The sequence below is a fragment of the Amblyraja radiata genome, chromosome 1 (assembly GCF_010909765.2).
Source record: "Amblyraja radiata isolate CabotCenter1 chromosome 1, sAmbRad1.1.pri, whole genome shotgun sequence".
In the NCBI taxonomy this organism is placed as follows: Eukaryota; Metazoa; Chordata; class Chondrichthyes; order Rajiformes; family Rajidae; genus Amblyraja; species Amblyraja radiata.
Genome location: NC_045956.1, coordinates 148,962,171 through 148,980,434, shown reverse-complemented (window position 1 = coordinate 148,980,434; position 18,264 = coordinate 148,962,171). Strand labels below are relative to the sequence as shown.

The window sequence follows — 18,264 nt, the reverse complement described above, 5'->3', positions numbered from 1 at the left end:
CATGTTCATAAGGTCAAAATGCCACAAGTGATAGGAGTAGAATTAGGCCATTCAGCCCATCAAGTCTACTCATACTCATCAGGTCTACTCATACTAATCAAGAATCTATCTATCTCTATCTTAAAAATATCTACTGACTATGTCGCCACAGTCTTCTGTGACAAAGAATTCCACAGATTTTATTGTCTACTTTGTCTATTCTGAGCAAATAAATTTCTCCTCATCTCCTTCCTAAAAGAACGTCCTTTAATTCTGAGGCTAAGACCTCTAGTCCTAGACTCTCCCACTAGTCGAAACATCCTGTCCACATCCACTCTATCCAAGCCTTTCATTAATCCGTATGTTACACGGAGGTCCCTCCTCATTCTTCAAAAATGCCAGCGAGTACAGGCCCAGTGCCGACAAACACTCATCATAGGAGCAATGTTGCCCTTTATCACATTGGTGGAAATGTATAAATAAGCTGAATACTCACTATTTCCTTTTTCTCCCCGTTGCACAAATTTAGAATTCAACACGTTGAAGCTGCACAAAGTTACTGGAAGTACCAAGTGCCTATAGAACTGTTATTTTGCATTGCAAGGAATGAGAACGCAGGAAAAGAAACTGCAATAACACATTACTTTGATAGAAAGGTGTCCTTAACCATTTAACCTCATTATATAATAAAATTACTGTGGAAAACAGCTATTGATGTAACTGTCCATACAAGCTCTAACATCATTGTATTTGCACCCCAACATTTTGGAACAAATAATATTATCAGATGAAAATCACTAATGTGATTTAAATTTCTTTTTTCAGATTTTTCTCGGCTGAAATTTTTCTTACATTTTCATTATTTGGAATACTGGAGTATAAATTCATACATGATTTAAATTGATACAAGCGCTTTAAAATATGAGCTTCTCTGTACCCTCATAATTCTTGCTTCCCGTCATACTGCCTCTTGATTGATCCGGCTGGTAGTTTTACTCCTTTAGTGTGTCCAAATGGTCACTTGCATCTTTTGAATTGAGGAACTGGGGTTTGGGTGTTACATCCCTAAGATGTTTGGATCGTCACCTAACATTTGTACTCTTCATTTACTCAGCATTCACTCTTCATTAGGGATGACTGCATGGGGTAGAAACCATGTGGTAGAAAGCATGGCCCAGGAACAATTTATCACTTTATTGCCAATCCTGCCTTGGATCAAGAAACCTTCCTAATGTGTTTTACTTAAAATGTAATTCACACATTATAAAAGGAATAAAGAAAGCACATATTTCATTCAACCATTTATGCTGTTGCCCTCCAAATATTTAAAAACCTGAAGCAAATTGACAAAATAAAATGCACTTTTAATAGAGGAAGGTTTTGTTTCTTCTGTAAATAACATTTGTAAATATTTAGCATTTTAATTCAGAAATGCAATACTCAAAAGCCTGAGAGTTAAACTATTTCATCTGGAGTACAATAGCTCCGATTGTCTAAGGGTCATTTTAAAAATGGAAAAGGCCAATGTGGAGGTTATATCAAAGAACTGCACATTTCTTTAATCTGGCCGTAGCCAGATACTTACAAAGTCACATGCCTCAGATGTACTTTTTTTCTCTCTCTCTTCCTGGGTCTGTGTCTTAAAGGCTTTGTGCTGCTGCCAAAAGCCACTTTGCCCAACCATCAGCAGTCAGATTAATGGGCAATCAATACCCAGTGCATTGCGGAACCATTAGCATTGCAAAAGCAGTTATTCAGCTGTCTCCTGTGACAGCTATCTCATGAAAGTCTTGCCTTCCCCTTCCCCCTCTTCCAGGAGACGATTTCTGCATCAAACAGCACTAGACAGGAATAAAACCACGCTAATGTCATTTTGCCGAGTGTGCATTAATAATACAGTTTTGGCAGATAGCCATTATTCCTACCAAGAGATGTATGATCATTATCACCGCAGACTGACATCCAGATGGTCCTGAAAGCCCAAATCCCTTCGCAACTTGTGCAAGGTATCCAATGTCACCCAGTGTCGGACTCAAATATGTTGCCTTAATGTTTAACTGTCACATCTCCCTTTTTATTCTCGTTCTTTAACCTTTATTTTACTCCTTTGTTCCTCTGCACATTGTCCTCTGCTTCAGTCCACAACTGTTTCCATGGAAATCATTCATTTATCTTCCAGGATGTATTGGTTTTTAAAAGGAAACTGCATAAAGGATATGAAAATGCATCACTTTGATAGCAGATGACATTTTTCTAGTATTCTTTTAATGAAAAACATTAAATCAGAGTCATGCTGCACGGTGTCTCTTCCCATTGCATCTTGTGTTTCAGTTAATTCATTACAGAGTTGATGACTAGATATAGCTCATTCATCCTGTGTGCATGATCAATTTGTTATACATGCCAAACATTTTAAAGTATTCGTTAGATAATAAATTGCACCTTACTATGAGACATATTTTTTGTCATTTTAAGGGCTTAGTTAAGTAAAATCAATATTTTATTATATTTAATTATCTGTCCTTTGTCTTCAAGGAGATGTGATCCATGTAATGTGTGCCTACCATAGACTTTGCCAGGATCAGTTCAGGACGTGTTTTGTAAAAAGCTGCCAGAACTAAAACAGTTAAACAAAGGTCGCCCATGTTTTTTTTTAAATCTAACTTCCTTCATTCATTTTCTAAAGGTGATTATTCATCCTCGAGCTGGAGTTTAAGGGTATATTTAACCCTCTAGAGCCCAGTGCAGTTGAGCAATTCTGAATATGAATTCATGCAGTGTGGTGGAAAAGCAATTCAACAATAACACAGCGGTAGAATTGCTGCCTTACAGCACTTGCAGTGCCGGAGACCCGGGTTCGATCCTGACTAAGGGTGCTCTCTGTAAGGAGTTTGTACGTTGACACGGGTTCAATCCTGAATACGGCTGCTGTCTGAAAAGAGTTTGGACGTTCTCCCCGTGACCACATGGGCTTTCTCTGAGATCTTCGGTTTCCTCCCACAATCCAAAGACGTACAGGTCTGGCAGTTAATTGGCTTGGTGTATGTGTAAATTGTCCCTAGTGTGTGTGTGTAGGATCGTGTTAATGTGCGGGGATCGCTGGTCGGCACAGATTTGGTGGGCCGAAGGGCCTGCTTCCGCGCTGTATCTCTGAACTAAAACATAAACTAATACTGTGCATCAAAACCAAACACAATCCTCTACTTTCGAGAGCACTTTCTAACATAGTCACTGGATAGTGAAAGGTTGCTTTAACATATGCTAGTTCTTTCCTCTTTGCATTAAGTAAGCAGAAGTCGATTCTAAGTCTTCAACAGTTGCTCTGACTAAACAATGCCAGCTCAGCACAGACCATCGAGCATCATAGCGGATGAAGCTGAACTATTTAGTAGTGTTTAACATGTGTCTTCACAATTCTTTCTGAAATTGTCTCTTATTAATTTGTGCCATGTGAGCCTTCACCTTTTTCCGTCCTCAAATACTGCAATCTGGTTGGTGGAGTTATGCTCACAGTGCAAAGAGGAAGAAAGCTGCAGCATTTTATCCCAGCAGCAATTTTAAAAAATGGGTCAATACATTTCCAAATCAAAATCATGTGAGTTGGAGAGGGAATTGGGAGATTTGGTCTATTATGTGCCTGATGTTCTTCCAGGTATAGATTAGTTTGGTTTATTGTCACATGCAACGAGGTACAGTGAAAAGCTTTGTTACATGCTAGCCATCAGCGGAAAGACAATACATGATGATTACAACCGAGCCATTCACAGTGTACAGACACATGATAAGGGAATAACGTTTAGTGCAAGGTAAAGCCAGTAAAGTCGGGCAAAGATAGTCCGAGAGTCACCAATGGGGTAGACAATGAGTAGCTCAGGACTGCTACTACTCAGCACTAGTTGTGGTAGGATAGTTCAGTTGCCTGATAGCCGGTGGTAGAGACTACAGATTTGAGTGGCATGACAAAAGAAGCCTTGCTGTGAAGTTTGCAGTCATTTTATGCCTGCATTGAAGAAAGAGAATATTCAGAGTTGTGGATTAGATGCTTATCAAGCAAGCTTCTTAGTCCGTGGCAGTGTTGTAGAACTCATATAGGCAAGTAAAATATAGTTGATCATACTTCTGTTGTCATTATGGAAAACCTTTTGGGGGGGTTGAAGTGGGGGTATTCACTGAAGAATGGCCAGCCTTCAAATAAGTGTTTCTGGCTTCAGGTGACTTTGGTGATGTGGATCATGGTAGATTCATTGATGAAATTAGGGGATGGTGGTGAGAAGGGAAGAAGCTTTCAGGTGTTACTGCAGTACAGAAGCCTCATACTACACTAGTGATTGAGTGAGTGAAAGTGGTCGATAGGGTATTCAAACTGGAATTGCTTGAGAGGAAAAGTCCTGAGGCTACAGTTCCAACAACCACAATGACAGCCTTATTTTGCAGTATGTGTGACTTCTGCCATTGAAGACTCTTCCCCCCCCCCCCCCCCCCCCCCCCCCCCGACTCCATGTGATTGACCACAATCAGTCAACAAATAACAAAAGCAGGCACTTCCACCTCATCTCTGGAATTTGCCTTATTTGTCCATGGGTAAACGAAGGTTATTGAGACTGTTTTTGAATTATGAAGGGGATGCTTTCCTGGAAAATGTTTTGTTAAGTGGCATCTGTGAATCGAAAAGTTGGGGTAAATTGTTGGTCACATTGAAAAATAGATTTGTTCATCGAAGATATGTAATCCCCCCCCCCCCAAAAAATCAATAACATTATAGTAACATTTCATAAACAGAGCAATCATAAATCAAGGATTATTTATGATGAGAACGGAAGACACAAGCTGATCACTGGAACAGGATATTAATGTATGGCAGTGTAGAAGCAATGGTTGATTACATTACACCTTCCATCGGATGCACATGATTGAGATTGTGTCGAGGTAATTGGACCTATTTAATTTATTTTCTCCATTTTATGGACTGAGTAGGTCCGGCCTATGATCCACTGTTTTAGCTGAATGCTGTTTTTTATGCCTGCAATGGAACTGTTTGGTTGGAAACATTACTAATTATGGAACATAAGACATCAGTAGCACAGCTGGGATGTTTGTTGGGTCTCATAATCTCTCCTACATCCAACAGACTCAGACACTTCCTGTGGGTTTTTTTAAATCACAATAGTATAGCCATTAACATTCACCTTAGGCCATGTGTTGATAAGTACTATTACATCAGTATTGTGAACAACATTCTAAACTCCAGCGAGTACAGGCCCAGTGCTGTCAAACGCTCATCATATGTAAACCTACTCATTCCTGGGATCATTCTTGTTAACCTCCTCAGGACCCTCTCCAGAGCCACCTTCCTCAGATATGGTGCCCAAAATTGCTCACAATATTCCAAATGCAACCTGACCAGCGACGTATAGAGCCTCAGTATTAGTTCCTTGTTACTTCCCAGCATTACATTACATCTCTCGAAATAAATGCTAGCATTGCATTTGCTATCTTTACTACTGATTCGACTTGGAGAAACCTTTTGGGAACACTGCACCAGCACTCTCAAGTTCCTTTGCACCGATTTATGGATTCTCTCCCCATTTAGAAAATAATCTGCACCTTTATTCCTACTACCAAATTTGCTATTAAACAATATAAAGCCAATTTAATGGCTCTTTGAAAGAAATTCCTCGAGGGATTAGGGGCACCTTATAAAAACATTAATACATGACTTGCGCACAATTTTGCAATAGCTAATGTCTTGATTAACCATCTTAAGTATCTAAATAACAAGGATACTTAAGCATATTAATAAGAATATGTGAATGCACGCTGATTTTACTTTCATGAGACTACATATCGGATATCACATTATTACAGACACGATACTATTCTTTTGAATGGGAAAGAAAACCAGCTGAGCCATCTACAATCTAATTTAAAGTTCTTAAATCAGATACTTTCTTTAGTGTGGCTTCCATCTTTTATATCCCTTTAAAGTAAATTTCAACCAAGTTCTCGGGTGGGGATTGCAACCTTCATGTGGTCCACCCTGTTTCGACTAATGCAATCAAACCGATGTGCACAAACAAGAACAAATAGAACAAGTTGACCTGCAACTTTAGGCTGTGCACACCATATGCAAGAAGAAGACTTCAAGTTTGAAGAAGTAATCAACATTTATCTTTACTTCATGAATGTGACCATTTTAGGATCCGAGTGTGCATATTTCCTTGAAGGAGGCCATTCGGCTCATTGAATAAAGGCTGGCACAATGCATGAGCTATCCACGTGCCTGCCTCCCCCAACATCTCCTCCAATCCTGCAAATCTTTCTCCTTTCAAGAACGGTCACTTTTAACACCATATTATTAGATACACACACACACACACACACATTAAATAGTGCAATACTCCAGCACTTCATGACTTTTTTGTAAACCAGCACACGCAGTTCCTTGTTTCTACATCTCACCGATAACCGTCATGACTTTCCTTAATTACTTGAAATGTATGTTTGATTTCCAAAGACATTCATTTTTTGTCTTAAGAGGAATGATTCAATGGAGTAATAATGTTATACTTTGTAGTTAGCAAAGTGTAGCTGAAATAAGAAACACTCACATGCTGCCAGTCATTCAGAATGACAGGCTTGTACCTCAGGAAGTACTTGAGGGGCATAGTATCGGGCTCAGGCCATGACTCTGGATTTCTCCATTTGACTTCCAGTCTGCTTGGAGATTTAGGAATTGTATTTACTTCAATTATCTCTGGAGGATCTGGTTTCACTGCAAAGAGAAAAAAAAGTCAAATAAGCATTTGCTTTATGCATGAGGTTTCATAATGCTTGAACGAAAGGTGCATTTCAATGTCAGCCCTTGCAAACTAAAGGAGCAATGTTACGCGACATTCAGAAATAGCTTTTTCTGTTTTGTTATCATCAGGAATAATATGATCCCATGCTAATTCATTAACATACCATACAGTTGTTACTTTTAGATCTACACATGTTCAAAATTATGTTTTAAAGGGATTATTTAATTGGTAGGCTAACTGATATTTGATAGATGTTTTTGCATTTAGTGCTCCTTAGGTCAGAACATTAAGGACTTCTGTTCAATACCAAAACACAAGGTTTATGCTGCTGATAGTCATCTTTCTTTGTTAGTTTATGTTTCTGTTGTCGTGGTAGCAGGTCTAGGCTACTCAACCCCTCCTATCTGTACAATAGTCACATCAGAGCTCTCTAATTTAACTTCATGTCCAGCTCAGTCATGTGCCTTGCTTGCTACAAATCTATGAATCTTATGAGGCATTCCATGAACCCAAAATCACAGGCTTGTTGGGCAAGAGTGTCCAAAATATCCACTTGCCTTCCTCACATCACCTCTGAATGGCCTTACTTTTGTTTTGCTCTCTTGTCAGAATTGTTGAGTAGAGTTTAGCTTTGTAAATACATGGGCTCAGCTGGTGGAGTATGGTTTCTTGTCACCTGAACAAAACTAGCCGCAATCTAAAGCCCTTGCAAATTTCAGTGATGATAAGAGGAGAATGTCACCGATGTTTAAGGATTGGATGCACGTTCTTCAAATGTAGGCATCAGACCTGCCTGGTGTTTCCCTTGCCTGGTTTGAAGCCTATCCTGTCCAATTGGTTGACAGGTGCCCTGTGAATAATGGATGTGTAATTTGTGTTCAAATTCCACTTGGGGGATGGAAGGGCAGTGGGAGGAGGCTGTTCCAATGTGAAATTCTGCAGAAAGTCCCATCACCCTTTCTGTCCAACTATCTTTGTGATCATCCATGTTCTCCAGGGATGCTGCCTGACCCGTTGAATTACTCCAGCATTTTGCGTATTTCTTTTTCCGACCTAATGGTTGGCATGATGTCATTTAATTTGCAATTATTGATTATGGAGAAAACTCCGATGCCTTTGGATGCCTTCAGTGTCATGTTTCTGATATGATGTAATTTCATGGCAACTAACAAAGCCTTTGTTTCAAGTTGAGCATTAATTTCAACCCAGTTGTCTCTTTCTATGCAAGACACTATATATAAATCTGTTCAATTTCATACATTATATAATGTTTCAGACCAATTTCCATATCTGGTACACACTTTAAATTTAACAAATCATCTTGCAATGGCATGTTTTTTAAATTAATTCTTAGACTAAGGGAATATTTTAAAAACATGAAACACCTTTTTAAAAATTCAAGGTTATATGTTAAAACCTGTCATCTCCAATTTTATAGGCAAATGGATGTTGTAGCCCTTCTGACAAGTATTCTTCTGCAGTGCTTGAAGTTGTAAAAGGTAAAGATATAACAAGGATCGTGGCTACGATTATGCACAAAAGGATGAGTGGAATTGTCAGTTAAGAAACAGGAATTAACATGGAACCAGAAATATTTGAAATAGATGTTCAAGGGTTTATGTTCTTTTTTAGCTTACAATGCACAGGGTGGGACCATAACTGCCAGTGTCAGAATTTAGTGTCCATTACTAATTGTCCCAGTGCTGAGGAAGCAATTAAGACAATATGTTGGGAATGATATATAGACATGGTAGAGGGAACAGCACATTTCATGCCACTGTGGAGTTTCAGGGTTACCTCTGTGGAGACAAGCTTTTTGTTACATTCAATTATTTGAATCCAATCTCCTTAGCTTCTCTGGCTGTATTCAAATGCATGGCTTTAATCAAGGGTCTTAGAACCTTCAAGGGTCTTGATTAGTATGGGTGTCAGGGGTTATGGGGAGAAGGCAGGAGAATGGGGTTAGGAGGGAGTGATAGATTAACCATGATTGAATGGCAGAGTAGGCTTGATGGACCGAATGACCTAATTTTGCTCCAATCACCTGATCTTATGAACATTGGCTGCCTACCTAGTGAATAACTATCATACCACTGTGTTCCATATGCAGTCAATGTCATAATCTTACAAGATCACTGTGAATTTTGCTCATGTTATTAAGCTCCAGTGGTCGGTGGTACTACCTTCCAATGCATGATACAGATCAGAAATTTTCAAATGGTTGAAAACATTTATCTTGAAGAGAAAATGTTTGCCAAAAAATTGTAATTTTTTGTACTAAGTATAAAAGGGGTGATATTTACCAGAAAACACATCTGTTAGATGTAAAGGATGTCAATATTTAATGGCAAAAAAAAAAATCCATATTCTGGTTATGCTTCCTCTCAATCAATGAAAGAGATTGGCACTATTCCACCCAATTACACAAGATGTAATGCCTGCCCTTTTACCCCTTCTCTTCTCATTATCCCAGTACCCAAACAATTATACCAGATGAAATATTGATTCACTTGCATATCTTACAATCTAGTGTACTACATTTAGTGTTCACAATGTGGCCTCTTCTATAATGGAGAAACCAAACACAGATTGGGTTTTCACTTTGAAGTCCATCTGTACGGAGTCTGTCGGGATGATCCCGAGCTATTAGTTGCCTGCCACATTATTTCTTCTTCCTGCTTCCTCTATGAGTTATCTGACAGTGACTTCCAGCACTGTTACAATTGGGGCTAGCTTAAACTTCAGGACAACACCTCATCTTCACACTGAACACTTTGCCGAATTCCATGCTCAATTTTAAATTCTCCAACTTTGCTTAAGTTACACGTTCTGTCTATATCAAAACTAGTCATTCTGTCAGTTAGCTATCAATAACTTGGCCTCATTGTTTCTCCCTCCATTAGTATTACCTCATCTATCACGGTCCCAGAGTTCTGCTATTTGCAGCACATTATATACACAAAGAGGTATAAACTGCTTTTGTCTACCTCATTAACTAATTTGAACAATCTATCAGAGATATTCTCAATGTTCTACCCACCCATCCACTTCCTTCCCTACAACTATAAGGCAATGTGTTTATATATGTTACATGCGTATATGTTGCATGCAAAAATAATAATTTAATTTCTAACTGTGTAATTAACATGTGTATAGAACATAGAACAATGCAGCACAGGAACCTACCCCACGACCCACAATATTTGTGCCAGACATGATGCCAAGTTAAATTGTTCTAATCTGCTGCCTGTACATGATGCATATCCCTCTACTTCCATGTGCCTATCTAAAAGCCTCTTAAATGCCACTATCCACCTCCACTGCCACCCCTGGCAATGCGTTTTCAGCCCCCACTACCCTATGTGTAATAACAACTTGTCCTGCACATTTCTGTGGGATATTCATCATGCAGCCAGGAAAATTGAACTTGTTTACTATTGAAAGCACATACAATTCGCTCTGGATTCTTGTCCCCAAATCAAAACTAAATAAGTTTGATTTAACTTTTATATTAACACTATAGCTGTTCCCAGTTTTTTCATTGCTGAACATTACCTATGGAAATTTCATTAAATGAAATGGTTGAAAAGTTGGAGCCCAGTGCATTCCTTGCTGTTACTGTCACTGTGTACTTGCTTGTAGAAAACATTTCTGGAAATCTTATGTTGCACCTGTTCTTATGGTTGGCTCCCTTAATGCTCTCAATTTCCTTATCTCCATGCCTGTGAAAAAAACAGGTGCAATCAGTGAGAAACAATCATTCTGCACAGAACATTGTGATATTTTTCTAAGATAGAGATTTCAAATAATTTCAGTTTAAGATCTTTAATGTGGGTTGAAGTTATAATGAGCATTCTCCACGTAATACAATAGCATTGTTATCAGTATAGCCATGAGGCAAAGTTATTCTTGAAATGATGGTAAGGAATCAGAATGCAACACTTATGTTCCGTGAGTGCACTGCTCAGTCTGGTGCAATGTTATTCCGGTCAATAAAGTTTTGAATCCAAGCAGACCTGTAAAACTTATAGTGTTCCTAAATATTAATCGCACTTGCCTAGATTGCACATTCAAGTCCTTTCTGTGGATTGAACGTGTGACTATGTAACTAAACAGGTAGATTAGCTTTCTAGTGTTTCAAACATATGTTGAAATAGGTAACGGACGTGGCGCCGCAGACAAGAAACCGAAGCAAAGAAGTCGAAGCCAAAGAACCGAATGGAAATGAGATCGAAACGCCAATAAACCGAAAGAGTCCGAAGACGAAATGCCTATAAATGAAAAGTTGCGTCGCATAAAAGGCAAACTTACCGAATGGCCGCTGTGTCGAAACGCCACCTACCCGAAAAACAGCGTCGCCTACAAGCCAAAGGACCGACTGCCGCTCAACAGAAAAGTCCAATAACGGACATGTCGTTGCCGGGGGGCGGGACTTGTCAACGATTGGTCCAGACCCCCGCGTCCATCACATCACTGTGAAGGCATGAACATTGTCCCAAACCTCCGCTCCACCCGACCCGCAGCCCGCGGAGGGAGGCCGTGAGAGAGTGGGGGTTGTACACCTTCGGCCGCTTTCAACTTGGTGCTTGGGTTCAGATTGCCCAGTCACCTATGGCTTGTGTGGGAAAATGAACCAAAAGCTCCCGTCTCCCCCTTCTCTCTCCCCTCTTCTCTCTCCCCCTCTCTCGCTCTCCCTTCTTTCACCTCCTCTCTCTCCCCTCTTCTCTCTCCTCCTCTCTTTCCACTCTTCTCTCTATCCTCCCCTCTCTTCCTCTCCTCTCCCACCCCCTCTCTCCCTCCCTTTTCTCTCTCTCTCCCCTTCTCTCCCCTCCGTCTCCACCCGCAGGAGCGCCCCACAGTCACTGACCGCGATGCACCGCCATTGGACTCCAACCTCCACACCAGGGTGATTCCCACACACAAAACAGGCAGCATCTCTGGAGAGAAGGAATGGATGGCGTTTCGGGTCGAGACCTTTCAGACGCACTCTGAAGAATGGGTGGAGACAGAGGAGAGAGAGAAGGGGGAGAGAAGGCAGAGAGAAGGGGCAGGGGAGAATCACCCTGGTGTGGGGCTTGGGGTCCAATCGCGGCCAGTGACTGTGGGACGCTCCCATGGGTGGAGATGGAGGAGAGAGAGAAGTGGGAGAGAAGGAGAGAGAGAGAAGGGGGAGAGAGAAGGGAGAGAGGGGGGAGGAGAGGAAGAGAGAGGAGAGAGAGAGAAGAGTGGAGAGGAGGAGAGAGAGAAGAGGGGAGAGAGAGCAGGAGAGAGAAGAGGGGAGAGAGAGCATGAGAGAGAAGAGGGGAGAGAGAGGAGGAGAGTGAAGGGAGAGAGAGAGAAGAGGGGAGAGAGAAGGGGGAGATGGGAGCGTGGGGTTCATTTTCCCACACAAGCCATAGGTGATTGGGCAATCTGAACCCAAGCACCAAGTTGTAAGCGGCCGAAGGTGTGCATCGCTCGGGACAGCTCCCACTCTCTCACGGCCTCCCTCCGCGGGCTGCGGGTCGGGTGGAGTGGAGTGGAGGAGTGGGACAATGTTCATGCCTTTACGGTGATGTGATTGACGCGGGGTTCTGGATCAATCGCTGACAAGTCCCGCCCCCCGGCAACGTCAAGTCCGTTATTGGACGTTTCTGTTGAGCGGCAGTCGGTCCTTTGGCCTGTAGGTGACGCCGCCTTTCAGGTAGGTGGCGTTTCGACAGAGCGGCCATTCGGTAAGTTTGCTTTTAGGTGACGCAGCTTTTTGGTTCGTTGGCTTTTAGGCGACCCGCCCTTTCGGTTAGTTTGCATTTAGGCGTCCCATCCTTTCAGTTAGTAGGCGTTTCGTCTTCGTAATCTTTCGGTTTATTGGCGTTTCGGCCTCTTTTCCATTCGGTTCTTTGGCTTCGACTTCTTTGCTTCGGCCTCTCGTCCGTCGGCGCCACATTCGCACACGGTTGAAATAAACCATTTTCGTCTTTCAGAGCTACTGAATACTAGACATTCAGTCACAATTCAAACCATTATCAAGTTAACGTCAATATTTTAGCTCCTACTTATACAAATGACCGTGTTAACACAGCCCCAGTAATGAAATAGATCCATTCCATGCCACTTAGATGTTATTATTTTGAACCTCAATGACTGACAGACAAATATTATGAGGATCTTTTGCTCATGGAATTTCAATAAGCATATTTAGTTAAAGTGTTGGGAGTGGGGTAGTGTAACAATGTCAGAGTGATGATAGCTTATTACCAAGGCAGTATAACATTTGGGCTACTTTTAATGCCTTGCTAATTGTTCTTGAAATATTGCAGTTGAAATGGTGATAGATGTGAGGAACTTCATGGCATATGATCTGTATCCCTCCATGACAGCTTTTCTCAACTTCTGCAACTCCACCAATTTTTGTGTCATCTGTAAACTTACTAATCAGCAAATCTAATTTTACGTCCATAGACACAAAAAGTTGGAGTGAGGTTTCGCGTCGAGACCCTTCTTCTGACTGAAGAAGGTTCTCGACCCAAAACTTCACCCATTCCTTCTCTCCAGAGATGCTGCCTGTCCCGCTGAGTTACCTTTTGTGTTTAACTTCGGTTTAAACCAGCATGCGCAGTTCTTTCTTACACTAATTTTACATTCAAATTCTTTATATATGTCATAAACAAAAGAGGTCCCAGCTCCGATATCTGAAGATCACCACTGATCATGGACCTCCAGCCAGATTAACACCATTGCTCAACCACCCTCTGTATTCTATGGGTACACTGATTCTGAACCCAAACTATTTGAATCATTATGAATCCCATGCATCTTAACTGTCTGGAGCAGCCCACCATGATGGGTTTTATCAATTGTCTTATCCTTGTCAATCCTTGTTCACAATGCCCACTGCACTGGCCTCATCAATCATCTCCTCCAGCACCCCAAAAAACGTGATCAAGTTAATAAGACAAGACCTGCCATATACAAGGCCATTCTGGCTGTCCTTAATTAGCCCATTCTCTTCCAAATGTAAATCCTATTTTGAGGAATCCTCTCCAATGGCTTCCCTAACACTGACGTGAGGCTCACAGCCCTTTAATTTCCTAGATTATCTCTACTTCCTTTCTTAAAGGAAGGGGTGACACTGGCTCCTCTGCAGTCCTTACCTAGAGAGGATACAAAGATCTTCATCACAGTTCCTGTAATCTCCCCTCTCATCTCTCTTAATAACCGTAGTCTCTCTCAATAACCGTAAAGGATAGATCCCATCAGGATTTTTTTCTGCATTAAGAAATCTTTGAGATTTCTGCTCATCTGTTGTTCAGCCTACAATGTCAACCATTGTTCTTGAATTGAATTGAATTGAATTGAATCCTTTATTTGTCATTCAGACCTTTCGGTCTGAACGAAATGCTGTTGCCTGCAGCCATACATGTAATAATAACAACACACAATAAACACAAATTAACATCCACCACTGTGAGTTCACCAAACACCTCCTCACTGTGATGGAGGCAAAAGTCTTAGAGTTACTGTCTCTTCCCTCCTCTTCTCCCTCTGCGCCGAGGCGATACCCCACCGGGCGATGGTAAGTCAGTCCCGCGGTTCAAGCTCCGCGGCCCGGGGGTGGTCGAAGCTGCCGCCCTCCAGTCCAGCGGACGCAGCTGTTGCAACGGGTGCTCCGGAAAACAGGCACCAGCCTGTGACCTGCGAGCTCATGACATTGTCATCCACTGGCCCGCGGCCGAGCCCCGGATCCAGGTCGCCGCCAGAACGCTGCCTCAGCCGCCGGAGCACCGTCTCCGCCCCGCACCGGGCCGCCCACACGGCAGCGTCTCAGCCCCGCACCGGGCTGCCCCCATGGGAGCACCTTCCAGCCGGGAGCCTGTCCGCCCTCACCGGAGCGCCTTCCAGCCGGTAGCCAGGCCACCCACACGGCAGCGTCTCAGCCCCGCACCGGGCTGCTCACACGGGAGCGCCTTCCAGCCGGTAGCTGTGCCGCCCGCACGGGAGTGTCTCAGCCCGCGCCGTCCGCCCTCACCGGAGCGCCGAGTCGTGCCGCTACCCGGACGTCGCCACAGCTCGAAGACGGCCAGCCTCGCGTTGGTGAGTCCTGGCTGGCTCTACCTCCGGACCCTCGAGGTCGGTCGCAGGTTGGAGGCCGCCAGCTCCGCCATTAGGCCTCAGCGCAGACGGGGGAAGAGAAGGGGGATACGACAAAAAAGTCGCATTCCCCCGAAGGGAGAGACAGAAAGCCCTGTTTCACCCCCCACACATAACACCGCCTAATAACCAAAAAAATTACTAAACTAGACAAAAAAAACAACACAAAAAAGTAAAAAAAGTAAAAACAGACAGACTGCAGGCGAGCCGCAGCCGTATCACAGCGCCGCCACTTCCGGAATTTTAAGAACACACTTTAAGAACACACTTTGATTATTGGGAAGGAAATTATTCTTTTTTGGATAAAGAACTTGCAATATGCAGCCTTCAAGGCTTTGGTCTATACCAATATGTTGTTTAGCATCTCAGAGACTATGTTAAGCTAAAGACAGCATTGCTCTTAGGTAAACACATATTACACAGACCTGAGTTAAAGAATAATCAATAGAAAAATCAGACGAGTTTCATTGAACTTGATCATCCAGGACACAAAATTGGTTCATATATTTCATGATGGCTGATGTGTGTTTATTTATAACAGTAAGCTTGTTCTTTGAAAGCAACATAATAGTTTCAGCAAAATGAGCTGTGGCAGCACATATAAATAAACATAAACATGTCCTCATATGCCCAGGATACTGTTGCTTCCAAAGTTTAAGAACAGCTGCTTTATATTGTATACCAGAGAGTTCTAAAAGGGTAAGATGTTGTCTTGTTGTTTCTGATCAGATTCTAGAACTGAATTGATCCTACAGGTAATCGCAAGCCTAGAGCAGGCAGGCAGTGCTCCAGAGAAGAGACAAAGGAATCTGGTTTATTTGTTTAAACTATTTGCATTTTTTTCCTGTCTTTCAGTCTGAAGAAGGGTCTCGACACGAAACGTCACCCATTCCTTCGCTCCAGAGATGTTGTCTGGCCCACTGAATCACTCCAGCTTTTTGTGTCCTTTTGTGTATTAACCAGCATCTGCATTTTTTTTCTCTACAAGTAGTCAATTAATGCTTCTTTTCTTTTCTAAATTATTTGTGGCATTTTCTTACAGGCAAATAAAAATATCACCTTTTACCATTTCATATTTAGTTTAAAAAGCTCTCTCACACTCTTATGAGCTTCCGCTTTTACTAGACATACACTTATTGAAAAAATAATTGAAAATATCCCAAATTAAAATATTGCAAACATTTTATATCCTAACATGAAATTTTCAGTATGTGATTATGATGTGATATTCAATCATTAATGTAGTTCTTTAAAACTGTTGTTATGATCAGTCAACTTTGAGAAACATTAGAAACAAAAGAAAACTATAAATCGCAAATACACTTAGCTTCCTGTAGTCTCTTCCAAATCTAATATGGGTGTCAGCATTACTGAAGTATGACCTTGGTGCAGTGATTTGCATTGAAATGCATTTAGATTCTTGGCACCAGATTGGCTTCAAATGGAAATTAACATTTTGTATGCATAATTCAAACTCAGAAACCCACAGGCTAATGATCATCCAGCAGACAGCGCACTCTGTTCCATCAGCCAACAGTTGTGCTACATATGGGGATATTGGGCTGCATTACCTCCCATTAACATAGGAACTGCCAGCATCATTAAGCAGTTACATTTGAGAAATATTAATGATGCAAAGCCAAAGAGGCAGGAAAGTGATTATTACTGTGGCAAAGGAAGTGGAAAAAAACATCAACCCCTTAGGTACCGCACACTTCTGCACGTGTAGATTGACAAAATAAATCTAACAGCAGTTTTTTAACAGCATACTGTTTATGGTGGGTAAAAAATGTCTTTGAGGACTATGTAGTTAATTTTTAAGAGGTTTTATTGGTAGCTTTGTCAAAATATAACAGGTAAATTTGGCTTCATTTCATTTCATTGTCCTATCTGGGGACATGACAATAAACTCTCTTGACTTGACTTGGCTTGACTTCATTTTAATATTTAAAGTGTGTGGAAAGCAGCAGGGCCTCAATGATTTTTATATTGTTTGGATTAGCAAGGAGCAGTGATGTTCCTTGAAATGGACCATGGGGGGGAGAAGGAGGAGGGGTGGCGACGCCTGAATGGCGTCCGTTGTTGCCGATTGTTCGCTATAACTGAATGAGTCGTTCAGTCTAGATACAGTGTGGAAACAGGCCCTTTGGCCCAATTTGCCCACACCGGCCAACAATGTCCCAGCTACACTAGTCCCATTTGCCTGCGCTTGGTCCATATCCCTCCAAAACTGTCCTATCCATGTATCTGTCTAACTGTTTCTTAAACGATGGGGTAGTCCCAGCCTCAACTCAAGTGGGAGGGCTAAAGTTTAACCCAAGGCCAGGAGGGAAGAGGCATGGGGTTGGGGGAGGGAGGGATTAAACAAGTGGGAATTCACAGGCTGGGAGCCACAGAACCCCCGCCCCCACATGCAGTGCATCAGGTATGGGCTCGGTATTCATGCTGTCTTTGTGCTCCTCACTCTTTCCATGATCGAGTGAAAGACGTAATAGGAACCTGACGGGTAACTTTTTCCACATAAAGGTGGTGGGTGTATGGAACGAACTGGTGTAGGAGGGGTTGTTGAGACAGGTACTATTGCAATGTTTAAGAAACATTTGGACAAATACATGGATAGGATAGGTTTAGAGGGATATGGGTCAAACGCAGGCAGGTGGGACTAGTGTAGATGGGACATATTGGTCGGTGTTGGCAAGTTGGCCCAAAGGGCCTTTTTCCATGCTGTATGACTCTGTGACTCTATAGCCTTATTCAGAAGGTGCAACACACCAGTGACTTGTAGGTAAATCTGGCTCACCAGTGACTTGTAGGTAAATTGTTCAAAGAGAAGGGGGCATTGAATATGGCACTGGGAACATCAAGTCTATGTACCAGCACCACATAAAAGCTCAAAGTAACCAGTGAAATGAGCACACCATTTTATATGTGCAGGAAGGAACTGTAGATGCTGGTTTACACCAAAGATAGACACAAAATGCTGGAGTAACTCAGCAGGACAGGCAGCATCTCTTCATTGAAGGAATGGGTGACGTTTCAGGTCAAGACCCTTCTTCAGTCTGAAGGGTCTCGACCCGAAATGTCACCCATTCCTTCTCACCAGAAATGCTGCCTGTCCCTCTAAGTTACTCTTGCATTTTGTGTCTATTGACACCATTTTACATATTATACATCTGCCCATCCATCTGCCTCCATATGTGGAAAATCCTGTGTTTCCTGGCATTGGTCTCATCAATCAACTCAGAACCCACAGAACTAGAGCAAGTATGTTATCCTCAGTCCGGAGAAGAAAGGATTTCAGAGTATCAAGGGTTGGCGGCATTGACTTGAGATTGTTCTGGGTGCTGGTAACTAA

General features: G+C 42.1%; 1 protein-coding gene across 6 annotated transcripts in view; it reads right to left on the bottom strand.

Annotated features, from left to right (window-relative positions):
• Positions 1 to 18,264, bottom strand: part of cntfr (ciliary neurotrophic factor receptor) — a 327,137-nt gene that overhangs the window by 58,799 nt on the left and 250,074 nt on the right. For all 6 annotated transcript variants that reach the window (XM_033032525.1, XM_033032497.1, XM_033032521.1 and 3 more), the window contains 2 exons: positions 10,335 to 10,501; positions 6,588 to 6,751 (listed from right to left, as the gene is read on the bottom strand). In XM_033032525.1, coding sequence (XP_032888416.1) covers positions 6,588 to 6,751; positions 10,335 to 10,501 — 331 coding nt within the window. The remainder of the gene's footprint in view (positions 1 to 6,587; positions 6,752 to 10,334; positions 10,502 to 18,264) is intronic.